General features: G+C 34.3%; 1 protein-coding gene across 4 annotated transcripts in view; it reads right to left on the bottom strand.

Annotated features, from left to right (window-relative positions):
- Positions 1-16,273, bottom strand: part of ZMYM6 (zinc finger MYM-type containing 6) — a 56,581-nt gene that overhangs the window by 6,762 nt on the left and 33,546 nt on the right. For all 4 annotated transcript variants that reach the window (XM_077150371.1, XM_077150374.1, XM_077150372.1 and 1 more), the window contains exons 7-14: positions 14,019-14,169; positions 13,482-13,597; positions 12,359-12,634; positions 12,043-12,193; positions 7,918-8,090; positions 6,679-6,826; positions 5,205-5,345; positions 4,710-4,747 (exon numbers count right to left, since the gene is read on the bottom strand). In XM_077150371.1, the coding sequence (XP_077006486.1) occupies positions 4,710-4,747; positions 5,205-5,345; positions 6,679-6,826; positions 7,918-8,090; positions 12,043-12,193; positions 12,359-12,634; positions 13,482-13,597; positions 14,019-14,169 (1,194 nt within the window). The remainder of the gene's footprint in view (positions 1-4,709; positions 4,748-5,204; positions 5,346-6,678; positions 6,827-7,917; positions 8,091-12,042; positions 12,194-12,358; positions 12,635-13,481; positions 13,598-14,018; positions 14,170-16,273) is intronic.

Here is a 16,273-nt window from a genome sequence, read left to right as displayed (position 1 = left end):
GCTCTTTACATATTAAAAAGAACTATGAGTTGCAACCTTTTCATTTTGTCATTTGTCTAGTGACTTTATAACACAGTTGGATTTATCTATCATTTCTTTTATGGTCTGGTATTTATGATATATTTTGAAAGGCTTTCCCTACTTCTACAGTCTTAAAAAAATTTTCCCTATCTTTTTCTAGTATTTTTATTATATTTTATATTTAAACATTTTCTCCATCTGGACTTCATTTTTATTTAAATTGAGGTAAATACCCAACTGTATTTTCTTCCATATGGCTACTCAGTTGTCATAACACTACTGAATAATTCATATAACTCCTACTGATCTGATCAGTACCTTTATCAAATACGAAGTTCCCATATGCATTTGGGTCTGTTTCCGCACTTATCTGCTAAATTGTCCATTCATGAACCAGTATCACTTGTCTTAATTATGTTACCTTATAATATTTGTAGTTTTCCTACAATTTTATATGTGGAAATTAGCTTCTTTTTCAGAATTTCATTGAAGATTTTTTGAGCAAAGGAGTAACATTACCTGAGATCTTTTAAAAATATCCTCCTGGCAAATGTGTGGAAAATAAACTGAAAAGGCAGAATGGCAGCAGGAAGACAGGCAGGTTACTGTGATAATTCAGAAGAAAGATGATGGTGGCCAAAACCAGGAGGTAGCTGTGGGTGTGGTAAGAAGGGAAAACGGGAAGAGAGTTTAGGGGAAAATAAAAGTTTCCTGTTTGAGACCTATTATTTGAGATGTTTATTAACTAGTATAACTGTCAAGTAGGCAGCTGGATACATGAATCTGGAGCTCACAGGTCAGGGCAAGAGAAATAAATCTGGGAATCTGCCACCATCTAGGTGGTGTTTAAAACCAAAAGGCTGTGTAGACAGAAAAAAGGGCCAAGTATGATGTCTTCAAAGTCAAATGCAGAAAGTACTTCAAGAAGGAAGGAGAGATCACTATGTCAAATGTACTAAAAGGCTAAGTAAAGTGGGAACTAAAAATTGACCACTGGATTTGACAAAGTGAAGATTAATGGCAAACCTGACAAGCAGTTTCAGTGATGCGGTGTAGACCAAAGCCTAACCAGCTGAGCTGAAGAAAAGGTAAGAGATAAGGAAGTAGAGGCAACAAGTTGGGCCACCCTTACGGGAGTAAGGTGAGCAGAGAAATGGTACACTAGTTGGAGGGCCATGGTGTTAAAGAAGAATTTTTTTCCAGATAAGTGTAGGACTACATGTCTGTATATTGATGAAAATAATCCAGTAGGAAGCGGGGGGAGGATTCATAATAGATAATGAACTCCTACAAATCAATAAGATAAAGACAATTCAACAGAAAAACGGAGAAAAATTAAAAGCAGGAAATTCAAAGAAAATTCAAATGAATTTTCAAGAACACAAATGTAAGCAAACTTACGAGTAATCAGTTACATGTAAACTAAGACGACAATAAAATTCTACTAAACCGACTGGCAAAACAGGTTTAAATCTGACAATGTTAAATGATGGTGAGAATGGGGAAAAATGGGTACAACTATAAAATTTGGTAGGAATATACTGGAACAGCCACTCTATAGGGCAATTAGTGGAATCTGTGAAAATTAAAAATGCAATAACTCTTGATACAACAATTCCATTCTTTCATATCTACCCTAGAGAAACACCTGCACACATGCACAAGGAGACATATACAAGGATGTTCATTGTAGCAGAGATTTTTAATAATGAAAAACTGGAAACACTTATTCATCAATAGGGCAAGGGATAAATAAAACGTGGTACCTACATACAATGCAATACTATACAGCAGCCAAGAGGAGCAAAACAAAATCTATTAAATATCAACATGGATAGATAAAAAAAAATTAAATATTTTCCACAGATTTGTATATACCAATGTGGAGGACTAAAAATAGTACATAACACATTTGTATATATAAATGTGGAAGATTAAAAAATGGACATGCACCAATCTCCAAATAATAGTTGCTTCTGGGGATGTGAAAACGGAGCTGGTAGTGTTGATTACAAAAAGGAAAAAAAAAAAAGGGAGTGAAAAAAAAAAAAAAAAAAAGACAAAATAAGCTAATTCTAACAATGGCCAATTAGAATAGTAGGAATACAGTAGAGTAAGAGTTTGTATACCATGCCCTATGGGCCAAATCTGGCTCACCACCTGTTTTTGTAAATAAAGCTTTACTGGAACACAGCCACACTCACTCATTTATATACTGTCTTTGGCTACTTCTGTGCTACAGTGGCAGAAGTGAGGAACTGCAACAGAGATTATATGGCCTGCAAAGTCTAAAATTATTTACCACCTACAATTTTATAGAAAAAATCTGCTGGCTTTTGCAGATTTATTTTCTTCTTTGCACTTATCTGTATTTTTTATATTTCCTCAAAATTAAAAAACAAGAAAGACATATTTAAAACCACTTAAATAATCTGAGGGAGATTCACATTAAAGTCCCCAGAGAAACAAAGAAAATATTCTAAAACAGCTCTTTTATACCCTAAGAGTGCTACATTATCTATCACTATATTTTTATATACTAAACTGAAAATATTAATCAGAGCTATTCTGTAACATAGTTAAAATAACTGGAGAATTACAGTAAGTACCTTACATGGGGAAAACATATATAGAGCAGTCACATTTTTGAGGGACATGTACCTGAAAACCATAAATAACTCAAAATTTGGATAATTCAAGACTAATTGTCCCATTCATATAAAGTTTCAGTAGATGGGAGGATGTATTGTCAGAGTACATAAATCTATAATCAATATAGAATATTTTTATAATACATATTAATAACAATATACAACAATACATTGACACTTTCATAAATTAGACAACCGTGTGATTAATATTAGAATTATTATACAATACAGCGATTTATCATATAATTTAAAAATATAATTTGAAGGCACAAAATGTAATATACAACAAATTAATATAAAGTTAATTTAAGGACATTTAAGTGGTATACAATAAGTGGTATACTGCCTGAAAATAATTAAATAGAAGTTATCATTATCATCATCCAACAACATAAAGAATGAGAGAGCTAAGAGGTACCAAATTGCAAGCTTTTTCTCCACATTATAGTGAAGGTTGGTCTGAATCCTTGGAAGAATTTTGCTAAAGAATGACTCTAATGTGGTTTGAGATTTTTTTCCTCTCCGTTTGTTTAACTGAGAATTTCTTGATATGCAGGCACACTTTCCACTTTTGCCTTGTCACCACAGGACTATGATCCACATTTGGATCAACTTCTTCAAAAATAGCAATTGCTGTGAAATATGATCAGAAGCCTATGCCAGACACTTTGCTATTAGTTGATGTAATGAAGACCCAGGCTAATTGGTAGGGCCCTCTTCCTGCTGCTTTTGTCTTCCTAATTCTAGGCAAATCTTCCTTTAATAATCCATGGAAGTACAATCCAAGCAAATTTCCAACATCCTCATCAACGTTGCACAAATCTACCTTCTATGCCACTTCACAGATTTCTTATTAGCAAGTGTTATGTTGTCTTTAGTTAAAGACTCTTTAAATTATGGTAAAGCTGAAATGTTTTGATAGTTCAGATTTAGAAGATAAAGTTTGGTTGCTCATTTTTATATTCTTAAAAATCTGTCTTACTATAACCTCCTTTCAAATTACCCACAAAATACTTCATGCACAGGTAATAGTTTGGCCTTAGCGGCACATTATGGCAACAGTGATCTAGCAACCATGTGACCAGGAATTTTTCCATTTATTCCATTTTCCTCGCCTGGCTATAAGATAACTTTTGTCAACTAAAGGGTTCATCTGCTTTAATGCTGGTTTTTTTTGTTTGTTTGTTTTGTATTGAGCATTGTCTCTAATATTCTGCAGAGCACTCTCCTGCATTAACTGCATGGGACATCACAGCAGTGGTTTGGCCCTCATAACATTTTATCACCTCTAACCTCTCTTTCAAAGTTATTCAGGCGCACATTTAAGCACTACCACCACCACTTACTGAACACCTGGATAACACTGTTATATATTATAGAATATACTTTTAATTATATTAATAACAAATGTTAAGATGGCAGCATAGCAGTCACCAAAAACATTAACCCAAAGAAGTTCATGTGATATTAGTAAACGATGATGGAAATTTTGTTTCTTTGCGAAAATGATACTGACACAGAACAACAAAAACAGAGTTTATAATCCCTTCAGCCTGCCATCTATGAAATTATGCATTTCTTGAAAACAAATTTTCATTTTGGGAAGTTTCACAATATTTCAAATTTGAGAGATAAAGTGGGAAATTTAAACATATTTTTACTTTGCCCATTTTCAGCTTCACATAAATCCAAACATGCATAATGACACTACACTGAACTTCCAAAAGATTTTTTACTCTATAAGGAAAATACATGAATGCAATAGAATACGAAAATAAGCACCCAGATGGAATTTACAAGTATCTAAACATACTAAGAAAGCATAAAACAAATTTAAAATAAGTCAGAAAATATATTCTTATTAATGATTTAAGGTCACACTTTAGATTCAAAAACAAAAGTTTGTGTATAACATCCACTTTTTTTGAGGACTAAGCTGCAAACAGAAATGTATTCAGATATATATTAGAAGGCTATAACCAAAACCAAAATAAACCCAAGTGGCAATATCAACAAAACATTAACAATAAAACTTACATCTTCAATGATCTTTGCTGCCCCTTTAGTAACTGCACCTGTTATAAATTAAAACATACATTATCTCCAAAATATACAAAAATAAACATTGAAACTTCTTATTTTACATCAATAAACAAAAAGAATAAGGCCATATATTTCTTTAATCTCAGTAAGAAGCCCAGGCCAGAATTTCTCAAAAAATGGTCCAAGGAAACCTTGCTTCAATATCGCCTAGGGTGCTTGGTAAAGGTAAAGAAAGATTCCCAGGCCCCAATCCAGTCCTACATTGTTAGAATCTCTGGTGGTGAAAGAAAATTATGTTAAAATATTTTGGATTCTAAAGACAACAAAACACAACTATACATACCACTTACTCCTCCACCCACACTTCCTTCAGAGACAGCGCATGTTTCCTTACATAAACGTAATGAAAAATATTACTGATGAGAACTACTTAGACTACACAATGCTTACCTCTATAGTCTAGCCAAATGTCTTTATGTCAAATCATACCTTTTAAAGCACTGCTAGTGTTCCCCGTGGGCTGGGCAGCAGGTATTTTTGCCAATGACACCACATTGGTTATAACTGGTGTTGTATCTATCTTTGGAGAAGGGGGCTCCATTGAAGTAGTTTTCGCCTTGGAAATATTTACTGATTAAAATAAACAAAAATGTAAGACCAAGTATAAATAAAAGGGTCATACATAAAAATCCTGTTTAACAATTAGGTTTCAAGGAGCAGTGCAAATATTTAACTCTGCGTAATGTTGGGCTGGGTGATTCTGGACAGTTTAGTATTCATTAGGGCTTAAGGAAAGCCTGATTTTCTAAAATTATAAGCCTCAAATGACATTCAAGTGGTAAAAATACAGTATTAGGTTCAGGATTAGCTAGACTTTTCTATTAGTTAATATCAAAACTCCTATACTCTAAGCTTGCTTCAAATAAAAATTTAACATGACAATATTTATAAATAAATTGGTGCGGTAACTATCCATCCACATAAGAACACTGATTTCTTTAATATGCGTTATGGAATGAAAATTCTACCACCAACCTGATTGGTCCTAGGGAACGGTTGGCTAACACAAAAGATTAACACAATGCACATACGATTAAGGTGATGATTAATAACACTTGCAAAGGTTGGCAAGGGCCAGATCTCAAGGAGCCAAAGCACATGGATTCTGTCCTTAATTAGGAATCAACACTAAAGGCTTTGAACAGAGAATACAATAACAAGTGTTTTTAATTTAATACTCAAAAAGACAAGTACTACTTACGAGAGCTACTTTAAGGACGTGCCGCATATCTAGCTACTCACGTGTATACTTTAACCACATTACCTTTCCTATTTGCAAAATTATCTCATTTCTAGCCAAGAAAAACTTTGCTAAGCATGAAAAACTGGCCTACTTTGTTTTTTCAGATATAATTCATGTGTTGCTCTCTTTTCCATGGCTACAGGCAAGCTCTGGATCAAATTTTATATCAGTCACAGTAACTATATAAACATACTTGTATCTTCTCCCTTTGTTTGCCCTGATTTTCTATTTTTATTTCTAGTTTATTAATTGGATAATATATATCTCTTAAAGTAAGTTACTTATGTACAGATAAATTCAATCAAAAGCAATGAAATCGGGTGAGCCACAGTGGCTCAGCAGGCAGAGTTCTCGCCTGCCATGCCGGAGACCCAGTGCCTATCCACACACACACAAAAAAAGCAATTAAATCTAATTTTCCTATAAAGATTAGTACATATATATTTATTGATGCCTTAATGTGTGTGATTATGATGGCAAACAGCATCAAGGGTCAATTTTTCCTCAAGGGCTGATATAAGGATTCTTAAAGGAAAATATAAGGAAATTCAAATTATTTGAATAGTGAAATTTTATTTTTCTAGATTATTTTCAACTGTGTGTACTGACAGTAAATGTTAGCACTAACACAAAGATCCCATTAGCCAAACTTAAATTTACCTTTATTTTGTGAAAGAGGTTCGTTTATAATTTGCTGACTGCAAAACTCCAAGACACAAAATACGTTACAGAAATGTCTGACATTGCCTCGCCATTTTATGGATTCACTTAGCTTACCCTGTCGTTTACAACCATCACACTTGGCCATCTGAAAAAAAATATTTTAAACAGGATAGGCATAAAAACATAAAATAATGAAAAGATAACATGAATCATAAAACCAGAAAGTCCTATGAAAACAGGGTATATGAGTCCACTAAAACCACAAAAATATACATAATTATTTATTTCCTTATAGATGCCATAAATTAAGAGCATATAAAAGTTGTTCTTTTTTCAAAATTACTAATGAAGTAAAGTGAAGACAGGCTCTATTTTAAAGAGGTTGAGGCAGCATATTACAGTACATAAATTGAAGTCATACAGACTCTGATTCATTCAAAAGAGGTTGAGGCTTATCTAATAAGCATCCTTTATCTTAAGTGTTGTGATTATATTCTGGTCATTTAATGGTGAAAAGGACATAATCTCACCCCTCAAGATTCTATTTTAGTGGTACAGTAAAAGTAATAGGTGATTTCACTAGAGCCAAGGGTGCCTAATCACCTACTTCCTCAAGGTCAACTTATTTAATCTCCATGGACCTCACACCTTTTCATTATTTATAAATTGGCAATTATACACACGGCTCTTAGTAATGTAGTGAGGATGAAAGGAATTAACACTTTCGGAGCACTGGACCCATAATAGGGGTTCAATTAACTGTGCTTATCATTGTTAACTTTTCAAAAAGATGATTCTGTTTTTTTTTTTAAGAAGTGAGTAAAGAGGTCATTCACAGTCATCTGACCTGTGAAATAGGAAAAGGTCCAACTTCAAATTCCTCAGAGTAAACTCTGGATAAGAGAGCTAGTTGAAGCAACAGAACCATATAATGTGCTTATTCGAAAGACCTCAACATTATAAATAATATCAATGTGCTCTATAAGAAAGCAAAATATAAAAGGAACATATTCTCTAATAACAACAAAAACTCTAGAAATCCTACACCCCTAACCCCAAAAATGTCATGTGTATGTTCAATCAAATTTTGCCATATGAGCCCATAATTTATTTTACCCAGTTCTAAACACCAAATTTTTCTTCACATAATTTGAACATATTTTTAAAATATTAAACATATTTTCTTCACATAATTTGAACATATCTTCACTAGCTTGATAAATATACTACATTTACCTGATAAAACAGAACTGTATATTTGGTCATGCAGTCTTCACAACAAAACTCTTCTAACTTGCCCTCCAATCGATTTTCTACCAAATTAGGAGATGTCTGTGAACAATAACTACATTTTTTGCAGTAGTTTCCCCACCGTTCTCCAAAGTCACGTGCAGAGAGGGTTTTGCAAACTGAAAAGCAAATGGGATGAGAGGAAACATCAAATTTACATCAACTTGAAGGAGAATGAGTTTCTATGGTCTGAGATACCAACTTTAAGTTAATTCCTAAATACTTGACAATTATTTGCCTCTGGGTAAAAGGATAGCCTTTAAGATCTCAACACAAACTTTGTGCTGAGAATAAAACATATACTCTATTAAGCCTTCTATATACAGAAAAATCACAGGTGTAAAAGTTTCTTAAACCAAGAAGAAGCAACTGCTTAAATACTGTCTTTAAAAATGGGTGCAAAGGTGCACTGGTAAGTCAGTGGTTAAAATGTGCACCTCTCATGCAGAAGGAGACCCGAGTTTGCTTCCAGACCATGCATGAAAAACAAAAAATGGGTACAAGCACTAGTGTTCTCAATCCACAATGGACAAAGGTGGTCTAAGGGTACAATTACTGAGGAATGGAAGGGGGAATATGGTGTATACATAAAATGGACTACTGAGCTGCCACAAGAAGAAATGAAGTTGTAAGGCATGCAACTAGGTGTATGAACCTTAGGGGATGTATGGTGAAAGAAATTTCAGGAACAAAAACACAAATATTATCATATCTCTATCAAATGGACTACTTGTAATATAAAAGCTTGGTGAACTGAAGTTGAGAACATGAGTTAACAGATTAGGGCCTACTGTAAAGGATCCTAGATTGTAAGCTCTTATATCACTCAGATATATTCAGGAGGTATAACTGTTATTTCTAAATTCTGAGATACTGAGCTGTTTATTTATAACCTGGTCATTCCCAGGAACTTTGGGCATTTATGTGACACCTGATACTTAGAGTTAGAGCTCTGGAGCTATGAAAGTCAGCAGTACTCCATAAAGGAACTGTTTAAAAACTTGAAAAAGGGGGTCCATAGGTGGTTCAGTGGTAGAATGCTCGCCTTTCATATGGGAGACTCAGGTTCAATTCCCAGACCATGCATCCAAATAAAAAAAAAAAAGTTGAAAAGGGATTTGACTTCGAGTAGATAAGAATGAGGCTGATCTGGATAGGACTAAGGTATATCAGAATAAAGAGTAAAGGATGATATCGTTTATATTTTAAAACTTCAACTTCTCTGTGAGACTAAAGGAAGAAATGTTTATTTGGTGCAAAATTTATATTTTGGGTAGTGTATTTCCTAATTTAACTTGTCTGGGTCAGTTTAGTTGAATACCGGAAGTACATAGAATCTTGAATAAGACATGAGATCTCGTTGGTTTGTCCAGGTTATTGTGATGCCCCGATATATCCCAGAGTAATTTGGGCAGTGAATAAAGAAGTATTTGCAACGTTCCCTTGGGGAACTGGGGAGAAAGGAGGAAACATTCAACTTCCCCATTTGGGGAATTTCTGGTTTGTTTGTCTTTATTTTTGCATGGGCAGGCACCAGCATGGCAGGCAGGAACTCTGCCACTGAGCCACCGTGGCCCGCCCGAATTTCTGATATTTTTGCAAGCAGCTGGGACAACCAAATCAATAAGCCAAGCCCTCAAACTTGGGGTTAGCTGCAATCAAGCTTATTCCTGCAAAGGATAGGCTAAACTTACTTAAAAGTAGGCCTAAAAAAAAAGAATAGGCCTAAGAGTCACCCCAGAGAACTTCTTTTGTTGCTCACATGTGGCTTATCTCTCTCTGAGCCAAGTTGGCAGGTGAACTCACTGCCCTCCCTTCTACATGGGACATGATTCCTAGGAGTGTAAATCTCCCTGGTAACATGGGACAGAAATGCCGGGATGAGCTGGGACCCCGCATTAAAAAGCCTTCTTGACCAAAAGGGTGAAGAGAGAAATGAGACAAAATAAAGTGTCAGTGGTTGAGAGATCTCAAACAGAGTTGAGAGGTTATCCTGGAGGTTATTCTTACGCTTTATATAGATATCTCTTTTTAATTTATGGTGTATTGGAGTGGCTAGAGGGAAGTACCTGAAACTGTTGAGCTGTGTTCCAGTAGCCTTGATTCTTGAAGACAACTGTATAAAGATATAACTTTACTGTGTGACTATAAAAAACCTTGTGTTTGATGCTCGTTTTATCCAGGGTATGGACAGGTGAGTAAAAAAATATGGATAAAAAAATAAATAAATAATAGGAGGCACAAAGGGTAAAATAAATTGGGCAGATGGAAATATTAGTGATCAATGAGAGGGAGGGGTAAGGAATATGGAATGTGTTTATGAGTTTTTTTTTTCTTTTTTCTTTTTCTGGAGTGATGCAAATGTTTGAGCAAATGATCACGGTGATGAATACACAACTATGGAATGATACTGTGAGCCATGATTGTCCACCATGTATGGAATGTATGTGTGTGAAGATTTCTCAATAAAAATATTTTTTAAAAAATGGTTGTGGGTGGTGCCTCAGTGGGCAGAGTTTCTGCCTGCCATACCAGAGACCAAGTTCAATTCCTGATGCCTGCCCATGTAAAAAAAAAAAAAACAAGGCGGGGGGAGGGTACAAGAAAGTTCCCTTGAGGGACTGGGGAAAAGTGAGGAATTCCTAATATTTGCTCATACATTAAGGACTCCCAATTTGCCAGACGAAGCCTTCATCTTGAGGTTTGCCCTTCTGAAACTTATTTCTGCAATGGTGAAGCTAAGCTTACTTATAATTATGCATAAGAATCATCCCCAGAGAATTTCTTTTGTTGCTCAGATGTGACCTCTCTAAGACAACTCAGCAGATGAACTCACTGACCTCCCCCAGCTATGCAGGACATGACTTCCAGGGATGAGTCTGTCCCTGGAATCATGAGATTGAGATGCCTTCTTGACCAAAACGGGGAAAGGAAATGACACAAAATAAAGTTTCAGTGGTTAAGAGATTTCAAATAAGAGTCAAGAGGGTATTCTGGAAGTTACTCTTATGCACACTTCAGTCAGATTTTACAAATTGCCACAGTATGCCAAGCTCCAACCAACAGCATTCCTGAAAATCCTAAAGAATACCCCGGACTTTATCTATAACTCTATAAAAAATTTTTCTTAGTAAATTTATTTTTTCAGAAATTTAAGTCTTCCCAGATTGATCCTATGCCAGATAAGCCCTGAAACTCAGAGAAAACAGTTTCTCCAAGAATATCAACCAGTTTCATTCCTCTCCCCCATAAGGTCAACCCTCCTATTCAGCATGAAGATGTTAACATGGTCAATGCCCAGATGATTCCCTAAGAGTGAGAGAATAAACTGAGAAGGAAGTGTAACTAAGATATTAGGATTTAACAAATGATTATGACTACTGACTCATTATATAGGTATTTCTTTTAACTTCCCAGTATATTAGAATAGATAGAAGGAAATATCTGAAACTGTTTAACTGTAATTCAGTTAATGACTTTGATAATGACTGCTTTCACGTGTGACTGTGTGACTGTGAAAATCGTGACTGACACTCCCTTTATCCAGTGTATGGGTAGATGAGTAATAAAATAAAGACAAAAATAATAGTAATAAAGGGGAGATAAGGGGTATGTGTTGTTTTGGATCTTATTTTTTATTTTTATTTCTTTTTTTAGAGTAATGAAAATGTTCTCAAATTGACTGTGGTGATTAATATGCAACTATATAATGATACTGGGAGTCACTGATTGTATACTTCGAATGGACTATATGTTGTGTGAATATACCTCAATAAAATTGCATTTTTTAAAATGGGAGCAAGAACTAAAATTTCTCTGTAGTCATAATTAAACTTACAAAGAGCTTTTATATCCTAAAACTATTAATCTAATTATATTTTGGTGGGATTTTTTTTAATTGAGATTATTGTAACACTTAAAGTGAATTAAGTATAAATTTAAAATAAAAAACTTTCAATATTATAGACAAACCCTCATAAAACAAAAATTACTTGAAAATAGCCCAACTTTTCATGAATTACTTCATAATAACCACATGCTCAGAAGATAAAAGTGAATTTTTTTCTTTACCTTCACTACAGAACGGCTTGTCAACCCCTGAGAATCGCACAGTCTCCTTTATAATTTTCTGAAGTTTACAGTATTCACACATTGCCACAACTTTATTTTTCTTTTTATATTCATCAGAGCAAGACTTGCCACAAAACAGAAACATTTTACTCTGCAGAGAAATAATAATCATTAAATCAAACTAAACAGTGGCTTTATCTTTAAGAAATTCTTTGTCCTCATTTTCAAAGTCAACTGAGTGACTGTCAAAAATGAGAAGACAAAACTATTTCTACTGGATAAGTTTATGTTCAATCCCTTTAATAATCTCTTTTACCTTGTAGAAGAGAAGTTCTGGTTTTGTGATAAACAGATGATCACACTGCTGACACCTGAGTTTAGCAATTCTATGGGTTAAAGCAACTTGCTGGGACTGTTCAGCAAGAGGCTGGAGACTGGAAGCAGCAGGGCTACTGATGGAGCTGAGGGAAGCGGCAGAGGTATGACCTCCTCCTGCTGACACTGCTGAGATGGAGGGAGAGCTTACAACCACTGGGCCCTGAGTCAGGGGCACCACTGAAGAGTTTGTTCCTTTTGGCTTGTTAAATACATTCTGAAGGAACACAAATAAGGCAAAGATTTTTATCAATTAAGAAATAGCATAACAGTAATTTTCATTTCCTCATTTTAATAAATTGTAATTCCCCCACAAGTATTTTTAAAGTACTTTTTATAAAGTAATTCACAGAAAGTTTTAATGGCATACTCTGAAGGACATAAAAAGTTCAAGGACTAGAATTCAGGCTTTCCAGAAAATAAACTCTAGAAAATGCCTCTAGTAAATTAGAGCAATGACTCTCCTTTCTTCAAGAGCCACCCTCCCAATCTGCACTTGTAGCACCAACCAGCCCCTCGTGGGTATTAAAAGCACAATAGTCACCAGCAGTCTCTTTCTCCGTAGTGCCAAGGATACTGAGTCAGGCATATCCTCACTCTAGAGAATCACTGATGCCTATTTTTTCTGTGTATATTGCAAAGGGTGAGGAGAAAATGGAACGAGTAAGTAGATGCTAACAATTCCATGCCAGGTGTCATTAGGCATCTGGCCCAGGATGATAGGAAAGGGCATATGAACCTCATGAGGATACTGTTGTCAATCACACAATCTATCCAAACAATATCCTAGCTTTCAACCTTTTGAAAGGGAGAGAAGCCAAGGGAGTATATGGGAAGGAAAAGTAGTATAGGCAAGGACACTGAAATAGGAAATCTCTTAAGACCTAACACAGAGGCTTAGACATTTTGCAGACATGACTTATGGGGTTTTGGCTAGACAGAATTTTCCCTTTTTAAGTTAAATTTAAAATTTTTAAAGGATGGACCTTTTATGGAAGTTAAAATTTTGCCACAGATCAATACCTAAGAGAACTGAAGGGGTAAAACACTATCTTAAGTCATACCTGGAAAGCTACCACACAACTGGAGCTGCAGAAGCTATATATAGTTCCATTTGACATAGCAAGGTGATACTGAGGGATTGCTGAAGTTTTACAACTATGACATGAAACTTGGACACCTGATGACAAAAAATAAAAACCAGTTAGAAATTATACAAACGAACAAAGGATTCAAAATGAAATAGGAAATGAAAAACATCAACTACCCATAATACACATGCTCAAAAAAAAAAATCAAGGAACTTTACTATAATCTGTTATCTAAATAACTACAACTACCCTCAGTTAAGTTCGTCTTGTACAAAAACTAATTTGGAATTTATTTAAGTATTGTTTTTTTTCTTCTCACATAAGAAACTATAAAATCAATACCCCAATCAAGAAGGTCAGTGAAAAAAAAAGTTCTTTTAATACTAAATCAATCATAGGTCTTTATTTAATCATATAGATAAGTTTAATTTGTAACAAAATAAAAGAAAAGCAATTACATTCTTCCTCAATAGTTACTAAGTCTATAAATTTACCAAATTTAAACATTACCTGAAGAAGTAACTGTCTTAACTCTGTAAGCAGATAAGCAATTAATGGAGCAGAAAAGCTCTGTTTTTCCTGAGTCATTTGTAGTCTCTATCATTTCAGCTGAGGGCCTCAATGATTTCCCTAGTGCATATGGAGGAATTTGGGCTGAATTCTATTAAGAAAATAAAATACCATTTAGATGCCTGGTTCAAGCAAATCCATATACATATTGTTTTAAAAAAAAAAAAAAAAAAGGAAAGCTACCCATAACCACTGCTTTTTACTGAAATATTTGAGAATGGCAATAAGGTCACATAAGAATTAGATTTTTCTAAAAAATAGGCATATGGGAAACATAAGTTCTTCTAGACAATAATAAAATGTAAACAAAAGAAAATTAGTAACCACTCAGATATATTAATGACAACAAAACATATGATAAATAATGAATCAGGTAGTTATAACAGACTTTTCTCATCCCAAATAACTGGAGAAGACCAGGTAATCCACAACCAAAGAGCCCTCATCAGTACAGACTTGGACCTCAATCTACAACAGAGCCTACTACCTTTAAGGACTACTTAACTTGTGAGACTCTTTAACAGGAGAAGCTAGAAATGATGTTTAATGTATATTAAGAGATCCTACAAAACTGCCGATTTTTCAAGTGAATTTCTTTTAAAATCTTCCTGGGGTGGGCCACTGTGGCTCAGTGGCAGAGTTCTCGCCTGCCATGCCGGAGACCCAGGTTCGATTCCCGGTGCCTGACCATGTTAAAATATATATATATATATATCTCCCTGTATGTTATTAAGAAATAACAGTAATAACAAAGAATGGTTACCACTTATATAAGTTACCAATTGCTTACTGAGGGTTTATCATGAGCCAGACCCCATGCCAAGCACTTTACATAAACCATATGATAGTATCCTTTCAACAACTTAGTGAGAAGCTTAAAAACTTTTACTTCAAAAAAATTTTAATCAATTTAACTTTCATTAAATTAACTTAATAAGTAAAAGGAAATAGTTTTCTAGTTTCATCTGACTCCAAAATTCGGGTTCTTAATCACTATACTATACTGATACTGACACCACACTATAAAGTCACTCAGTAAGAAATTATATGGAAGTAAATGGTAGGAAAATGTAAATTGTGAAGTTTTGCTATGTAATTTTCATGATAAAAGTGGAATAGCATATGAAGTTGATAATGTACATTACCAGTAATAAAACTGTGAATAAACTGATTTGGGATCCACAATAAAGCTCCTAGAGCTAATAAATGAATTCAGTCAAGGGGCTGTTACAAGATCAACACCAAAAAAGAAGTAGTATTTCTATACATTAGCAAGGTGCAATCAGAAAAAGAAATCAAGAAAAAAACTTCTTTCATAATAGCAACTAAAAAATCAAATATCTAGGAATAAATTTAACCAAGGATGTAATTTAAGGATTTGTACACAGAAAAGTACAAAACATTGTTAAAATAAAAAAAAGAAGAAATAAATAAATTGAAGGATATTTCATGTTCATGGATTGGAAGAATAAACTTTTAAGATATCAACTCTACCCAAGTGATTTACAGATTCAATGTACTCCCAATGAAAATGCCAATAACCTTCTTTGCAGAAATGGAAGAGCCAATCACCAAATTTCAATGGTGATTTCAAAGCCATTATGAAAAAGAGGAACTAAACTGAAGGACTCAAACTCCCTGATATTAAAACTTACTAAAAACCCACAGTAATCAAAACAACCTGGCCTCAAAATATATACAGCAAATCAGATTGAAGAAAGAAACTAACAGCTCTACTCTAATAACAGGACTCTTTAATACACCACTTTCAATAATAGAAGTAGACATCTGGACAGGTAGGTGATCAATAAAGAAATATAAGACTTGAATGATGATCTAAACACACATATATAGAACACCTCACCCAACAACAACTGAATATACATTTTTCTCAAGTGCATAGAGATCATTGTCCAGGATAGACTACTTCTTCGGTTGCAAAACAAGTCTCATTAAATTTTAAAATACTGAAGTCATACACTGTATTATTTCCAACCTCAACGGAATCAAGCTAGAAATCAGTTAATAGAGGGAGTAATGGAAAATACACAATATGTGAAAATTCAACAACAAACCTTTAGAAACAATGGAATAAAGAGGAAATCTCAAGGGAAATTAGGAAATATCTTGAGGCAAATGAAAACGAAAATACAACATACCAAAACTTACGGAAGGCAAAAAGGCAGTGCTGAGAG

The sequence above is a fragment of the Tamandua tetradactyla genome, chromosome 2 (assembly GCF_023851605.1).
Source record: "Tamandua tetradactyla isolate mTamTet1 chromosome 2, mTamTet1.pri, whole genome shotgun sequence".
Taxonomy (NCBI): Eukaryota; Metazoa; Chordata; class Mammalia; order Pilosa; family Myrmecophagidae; genus Tamandua; species Tamandua tetradactyla.
This window is presented reverse-complemented; position numbering and strand designations above follow the sequence as displayed.